Here is an 8,003-nt window from a genome sequence, read left to right on the forward strand (position 1 = left end):
GATTAAAATGATTATAATTTTTAAAAAGTACAGAAATTTGAGAGGATCCTTTCCGGGCTCTCTCTCTATATAGTATATGATAAGACTTGAAAGGTTGAAGGTGGTATTCCAAAATGTTCAATGTATTTGAGCGGCCGAAGAGAACGAGTTGTAGAAACATGTTGGGTAGTAAAGGAGGACGTCTTCTTTTTTGCTTCATCCTCGTGCTTTTTGCTTTGTTAGCAAGTGCTGCTGTGGAAGTTGAACCGAGTCATTATTCGAGGCCATTTAATCGAACTAGCTTCCCACCTGGGTTCATCTTTGGAGCCGGTTTAGCTGCTTATCAGGTGAGAACATTTACTTTCAGACATATTGAGAGCAAAGCTAGCACTACATGTAATTATATATATATATATATATATATATGATCTCTTTTAAATATTTTCTCCCATGCATAGTCTGAAGGAGCAGCTCTTGTTCACGGAAAGGGACCAAGTATATGGGATACCTTCACTAGGGAACATCCAGGTCTCTGTCTCTCTTTCTCTCTCCCTCTCTCGTAATTGGATGTAGAAAGGGTGTTAATACTCTGAGCTTAATTCATATCATACATGCTTGGCAGTTTGTTAAGGAAACGACGAAAGGGCTATATGTATTTTATAACATATGCGGGGTAAACGGGAACCGGATCCAAAGAAATTGAGCTCAATGATTAAATAATTCACATCATTAAAATCTGATACAACAACTACAATTATTATAATTTTAGAGGGTCTCTTGTTTGTAATCGTTGGATCAAATTTTAATGATCTTGATCATTTAATAAGTGAACTCAGTTTCTTTGAGTCGGATGAGATCCGGTATCAGATAGACGTGTACTTTTAACATTATTTAGTGGATTTTTATCGCAAATGATAAAAAATCAATGTCTTAATTATAAGAGAGAATTTTTCATGGCAGAAAAAATTTCGGATGGTAGCAACGGGAATGCAGCCAATGATTTTTACAATCACTATAAGGTTTGCTCCATCACTGGTATATATTATATATTATATATGTTTCACTGTTAGTTATTCATCACTCGTATGTATTATATATGTTTGACTGTTAGTCTCCGTTAGTTATACTTTACCTACTTGAAAAAGTAATTAATTATGTTTGGATTAATTGAATGCTATATCGTCACACGCAGGAGGACATAAAATTGATAAAAAAGATCGGCTTGGACTCCTTCAGATTTTCTTTCTCATGGTCAAGAATACTACCTAGTAAGATTATAGATGCATCTATGAATTTCCACTATACTGCTCAAAATTTGACTAAATTATAGACTACATTGAAAAAGTTATGAAACTATGCATATTAATTACAGTGAAACAGAGAAGATTAAGATTAAGATTTAGAAAGGAATGAAACCTTGTATTGATATTTATGAGTTGAACAGACTATAGAAAATGAGAAGGAGAGCTTACAATTTATACTCACAAAACAGTGAACAACAAAGTTCTTAAGCCTACAAATTAAACTAACTGTATAACCTTCTACCATACTCTTCTAATAATTTTCATCAGCTAAACCAATCTCCGTCTTTCAATCAAAATCCAATCTCCACCATATATCTGATACTATGAAAGAGTATCGGTCATTCTTTTGAAAATAGAAAGTGCTGGTCAACATCGCAGCCAGTTCCCAATTATTCTACAATATATATTTTTTTTACTGAGAGTCTGTAATTGGATAATGAATTTAAGTAAACTAGGTTCAAGGTTCGATTTAACTTAACAACTGTAGTTGTTTTTTTTGTCACAGAGGGTACAATTAAAGGTGGAGTGAACCAAGAAGGAGTCAACTTCTACAACAATCTGATAGATGAGCTCTTATCCAATGGTATATATCCACTATTCTTCTTCAAAATTAATGCCTCCCTTTTATTTCTTCATTAATTCAGCGCTTTAAATCAGTCCTTCCAAGATCTTTGGCTTATCCCTGCTCTCCCATGTAAACAGGAATTGTGCCTTTTGTGACCCTTTTCCATTGGGATACACCACAAGCACTTGAAGATGAGTACGGTGGATTTTTAAGCCCTAAGATTGTGTAAGTATATTGAACTGAAGGATACAAATAATTAACCAAGTTTTAATCTACCCTGATGATAAAGTTGTAAATGAGAATATGGATCATTTGATCATTAACAGGAATGATTTTCAAGATTATGCCAATTTTTGTTTCAAAACATTTGGGGATCGTGTTAAGCATTGGGTGACATTGAACGAGCCAATTACATATTGTGTTAATGGATACAATGGCGGTACTTATGCACCCGGTCGATGTTCAAACTATGTCGGAAATTGCACTGCTGGTAACTCTGCCACTGAGCCTTACATTGTTGGTCATCATCTACTACTTGCTCATGCACACGCTGTGAAGATATACAGGCACAAGTATCAGGTTGGCTCCCATTATGTTTTCATTTGTTTTAAAATAGTGCACGCTATTTCACGCTATTTCATATGAAATATTCCAGAGTTTTTATTTAAAAAGGGTCCGTCTACGGTACCTTAATAAAGTATTCGGTACCATTTAATTTGAACATTATACTATAATGCAATAACGTCCAACTATAATGTACTATCTTAAGTTCTTAACAGTGTAATCTAACATTCACATCATAAAGTGCAACCTTAGTATAGTAATACCAACATCATTTGGTGTAATTAAATATAACATGAAGATAATTACGTAATCTAACTTGGAGTGTAAATTTGAAGTAACCTAACGTACACCGTAAAGGGAAACCTTGGTATAATAATACCAACATCATTTTGTCTAATTAAATATAATGTTAAGATAAATTATGTAATCTTGAAATGTAAATTCGAACGATCATGGTGTATCCTTACCTTAATTGTAGGTTGACATCATGTTGTTAATCTTGTGTAAGTTCATAACATTAATCTCTAGTAATAATATGTCTATATTGTAATAGTACGTCATTGGTATAATAATAAACGTTAATTTCGTAATTCAACCATGATGAAGTACAAAAACCTACCTTGACAATGTAATAAAATGTCCACAATGTATGCAACCTTATTATGGTAATAATCATGTCATTCTTTGTCATCAACTTAGACCAATGGCGTAGCCAGAACTTTCAAATAATAGAGTCATAATATCGATCAAAAAGGTTCATTGGGCATTTCATTGAGCACCTAGTAGACATCTGTTAATTCCTATCAACATATGTTGAAAGTTTATGCCAACATATGTCGACAACTACGATTACTTGTAGAGGCTTGTTGATTGTGGATGCAGAACACTGTGGAGTAATGTTGAAGACTGTCAAGCATTTTCAACTAAAGTATTTCATACAAGGAGATAAAAGGAAGACAAATATGATAGAAGAAAATGGAAGAAGTAGGAAGAAGATGTTGTAATTTAGTTTACCCTAACTGTTTATAAGAGTCAAATACAATATACAAACAAATATATATGGAGTTTTTAAATAAGGAAATGTAATCAAAATTTTATCAAAATTTTAAATAAGGGTTTATCAAAATTTTTAATTAACCAAAAACCATCTACTAACTTTATTTAATAAAAATAGCTTAAACTTTAATAAAAATAATTCAAATTTTAATGAAAATGACAAAAGTTTTACATAACAACAAAACAGACAAAAAAAAAAAAAAAAAAAAAAAACATATATTGACGCGTGGGACCTTGCATCACACTCACATCACATACACACACTCTTCCTCACTTAACCGTTCAACCTCTTTCTCTCTCTTCCTCTTTCATGTATTCCCATCCATTTTTTTCTCTCATTTCACTTCACCCGTCCACATCAACTTTTTCTCTCTTTTTGTTGGTTTTTTTTTTTTTTTTCACATCTCCCCACTCTTCTCTCTCCTTTCACCTCACTCCATAAACATTTTATTTTTATTTGTTTATTTGACTATTCTTTCAATTGTTTTTGAATAAATTAAGTAATAATATTACAAAATCAAAAATAAAGAAAATTTTCATTATTCAGTTTTATGAATATTAATACTGTGATTATTTCTTAAACAGAACATTGACTACTTCTTAAACTGAACACTATTTCTTAAATTGAACATTAACTACTTCTTAAACTGAACACTATTTCTTAAATTGAACATTAACTACTTCTTAAACTGAACACTATTTCTTAAATTGAACATTGACTACTTAAACCGAACACTATTTTTTTAAATGAACATTGACTACTTCTTAAACTGAACAGTATTTCTTAAACTAAACACTAACTATATCTTAAACGGAACACTAATACTATCATTACTTCTTGAACTAAACACTGACTATTTCGTAAATTGAACACTTACTATTTCTTAAACTGAACATTAGTACTACTACTATTTCTTAAACCGAACACAATAGACTATATATTAAACCTAAGTAATTGTACTATCACTATTTCGTAAACTAAGTACTGACTATTTTTCAAACCAAACACTAGTATTATCACTGTTTCGTAAACTAGTACTATCACTATTTCGTAAACTGAGCACTGACTATTTTTAAACAAAAAACTAACTATTTCGTAAATTAAACATTAACTATTTCTTAAAATCGAACACTAGCACTATCACTATTTTTTAACTATTTCCTTGCAAATTACTGGGTTAGCAATATATTTTTTATCTCAAATTTCTCTCTTTTTAAATTTTTTTGGAGTTTGTTGATGTCAGTTTAAAAGGATTTGGTTGGCACTACCCTCACTCTCTTCCTTACACACACACACACACACACACACACACTCTCTCTCTCTCTCTCTCTCTTTCTTTTTCTGAACCTTTTCCTTCCCGATGAAATATTTAAAAAGTAATTTGGGTGCAGCTTTTGCACTAACATTTTCTGTTGAAAATTACTACTTTTCTTTTTTTTCTTTCTATACGTAAACGGATTTCTCTCTCCCTCTCTAAAAGGAAAAAAAAACCATTGAAGCTTCACTCTCAAGTTTTCCTTCCCAATGAAGTGTTTTAAAAATAATTTATTTCATCCATTCATTCCATCTCATCATTTTAAAAATAATTTATTTCATCCATCCATTCCATCTCATCATTCATTGTACTACTCCCACTACTTATTTTGCACTGCATGTGAGTCTTCTTATCAGTTCTATATGCTCACAGTCACAGCAACGTCTTAATTTGATAATTGAATTGGTTGGCGCGTGCTTACAATCAATTGGGTTGGATTGTTTTTTATTTTTTATTTTTTTTTAATTTCTTATCCTTGTTATTAAATGAAGTTTGTATATGGTTTTTTTTTATTAAAATTTAAAATTTTAAAGTCATTTTGGTTAGTTTTTCCTTTTAAATATTGAGATAAAAAACAACCAATGACCCTATAATGGCGTCGCCACTAACTTAAACTTTATCATAATTATGTAGTCTTAAAATGTAATTATGAGCTATCATAGTGTATCTTAAATGATACCGAACGAAAAGCGAATTTTTAGAGAAAAGAGAAAGAAAAGGGTCTGTGGCCCATTTAGTTTGATAGATACCGGTGTTTGTTCATTTCGTCCTCTCGTCTCTCATCCGCATCTCTTTGTTTTTCTCATAGGTCACCATTTTCACTCTTGGATATTTCTCATTTTATATAAACTTGGGAATGATCTTATCTAGCAAAACACTTGGCTACTTAATTATACTTCCCAAAAAATATTTTCTTTTCACTTATAAGTGAGAGGTCTTAAGTTCAATTTTCTCTAAAATCGAATTTGAACCACATTATTACTAGCTCATTATCAGAATTAGCCTACTATCTCACCTCTTAATCTAGATAATATCGTTTGTTTAAAAAAAAAAATGTCCAAAGAAAAAGTATTGACACTTTAAAGTTGCTTTAAACTTGAGTTATATTTAAGGAAAACTAATGAAAATGGTTTGAAAAATTTGAGTTTTAACGATAAAGACAAAATAAAGGGTAAAATGAATAATACTAGGATTGACTTTTTAATGTAAAAATGTGATTTTTCGTTAAAATGAACAGTACCACGGATTTTTCGTTAAAACTCCCTTATATGTATGCAGGCCTCTCAGAAAGGACAAATTGGGATTACGGTTGTGACATTCTGGTATGTAGCAAAATCTGAAACAGCTGCAAGTAAGAGGGCGGCCTCTAAGTCTCTTGATTTTATTTTCGGCTGGTGAGCATTTAACCAACTCCAATCAAAATTAATTTAAATTAGTTAGGTAGCTAGCATCGTTGCATTTGAATTATTAAAAAAAAAAAAAAAAAATTTTACGTAGGTTTGCTCGTCCTGTTACATTCGGTGAGTATCCCAAAACTATGAGGTCTGCGGTGGGAAATCGGTTGCCTAAATTCAGCAAAGCAGAATCAAAGCTTCTTAAAGGATCCCTGGATTTCCTTGGTGTCAATTATTACACGAGTACTTATGCAGATGCTTCCTCGCTCTCCACTGTTACAACTGTTAACCAAAGTTTCTTTGGAGACATGAATACCGCTCTCTCTAGTAAGTAGTGCTAAAGCTATATGCATGCTCAACTCATATATATTAATATTAATCCACCCTCATTTATTAAATACAAAATTTGACATATATATATATATATATATATATTTACACACACACACACACACACACACACACACACACACACATATATATATAGATATATGTACATATACATATTTATATACAACTCAAACGTGTGCGTGTCTCTTCTGCTAATTTGCTCTTCTGCCATGCACATGCAGCGGAGAAAAATGGGGTTCCTTTGGGCACACCGGTACTCTCTCTCTCTCTCTCTCTCTCACACACACACACACACACACACATTTGAACCTGCTTTGGTTTTTGCAGACTGCTTTGAGCTGGCTGTACATCTACCCAAGGGGAATTCGAGAGCTTATGCTGCATATAAAGAAAAATTACAACGACCCGGAGATTTACATTACCGAAAATGGTATTGTATACTAATTAATTATTTCGCATAGTTGATGCTATATATATTATGTGAATTTGAAATGTTAAACTTTGATTTTTTGTAGGTGTTGGCGAGGCAAATAATAGCTCCCTGCCTATTAAGACTGCCCTCAAGGATAGTACCAGGATTAGATACCATTATCAACATCTTCAATATCTTTCGAAAGCCATCAAGTCAGTACAAAGGATTTACGGATATGGTGTCAACTACATTTAACTAATCAAAAAGCAAAAAACACATATAATCTATACATTGCAAATCAATTCAAATTTTGATACGGAGTTGATGTTTAATTCAATACGTGTGCAGGGAGGGCGTTAAGGTGAAGGGATACTTTGCATGGGCACTTCTGGATGTGTATGAGTGGGACTCAGGCTACACTGTTCGATTTGGGCTCACTTATATTGACTACAAAAATAAAATGAAAAGGTACCTCAAGTACTCGGCATACTGGTTTAAGATGTTCCTCCTAAAATGATTGATGGTGCATGAGTGTGGAATAAGATTATAAGAGTATTTCAATAACTCATTACTTGAAGACCAAACTCTCTCCATCTACGTGATAGAATATTATGTTTTTTCTCTTCTTGCATCAGTAAGGTCTGGTCACATATATAGCATCGAGACCCATCAGAAACTGTATCACTTGTTCTTGAGTCGTGTATTATTTAAGAAACTGATTGCTGCTCCTGTTTATATTCAACTTTTTTCTTCTTGGTTAGGAAAACATCGGCGTTACGAGGATATTTATTGGTATGTTCAATAATTGATCACACGTTGAATATCAAATATTCGTCAACTATTACCTCGTGAAAACCAGTCCTTTAGATCAGCCCAAACTTCAACTAGTGTATAGCAATACAACAAGCTCCTGATTCAAGGAATTCAATAACCAAGAGGCAACCATATCGTTGTGTTGCCTTTATAGCAAATCATAGATGAAGGCCCATACTTACGCTAAAATTGGTCAAGCGTGCAGGATCTTTTGACCTGTCCAGGCTCCTTGCTTACTCGATAGGAACT

At 32.6% G+C, this 8,003-nt stretch overlaps 1 protein-coding gene across 1 annotated transcript; it reads left to right on the top strand.

Annotated features, from left to right (window-relative positions):
• LOC137734752 (vicianin hydrolase-like) lies at positions 1-7,680 on the top strand. The gene is made up of 13 exons (XM_068474030.1): positions 1-326; positions 438-507; positions 940-998; positions 1,172-1,247; positions 1,789-1,866; positions 1,986-2,073; positions 2,175-2,427; positions 6,063-6,178; positions 6,282-6,505; positions 6,751-6,782; positions 6,857-6,959; positions 7,045-7,153; positions 7,290-7,680. The coding sequence occupies exons 1-13, from the start codon at positions 114-116 to the stop codon at positions 7,456-7,458; spliced, it is 1,590 nt and encodes a 529-aa protein (XP_068330131.1). The 5' UTR covers positions 1-113; the 3' UTR covers positions 7,459-7,680.
• The last annotated feature ends 323 nt before the right edge of the window (positions 7,681-8,003 follow it).

Source organism: Pyrus communis, chromosome 5 (assembly GCF_963583255.1).
Source record: "Pyrus communis chromosome 5, drPyrComm1.1, whole genome shotgun sequence".
Taxonomy (NCBI): Eukaryota; Viridiplantae; Streptophyta; class Magnoliopsida; order Rosales; family Rosaceae; genus Pyrus; species Pyrus communis.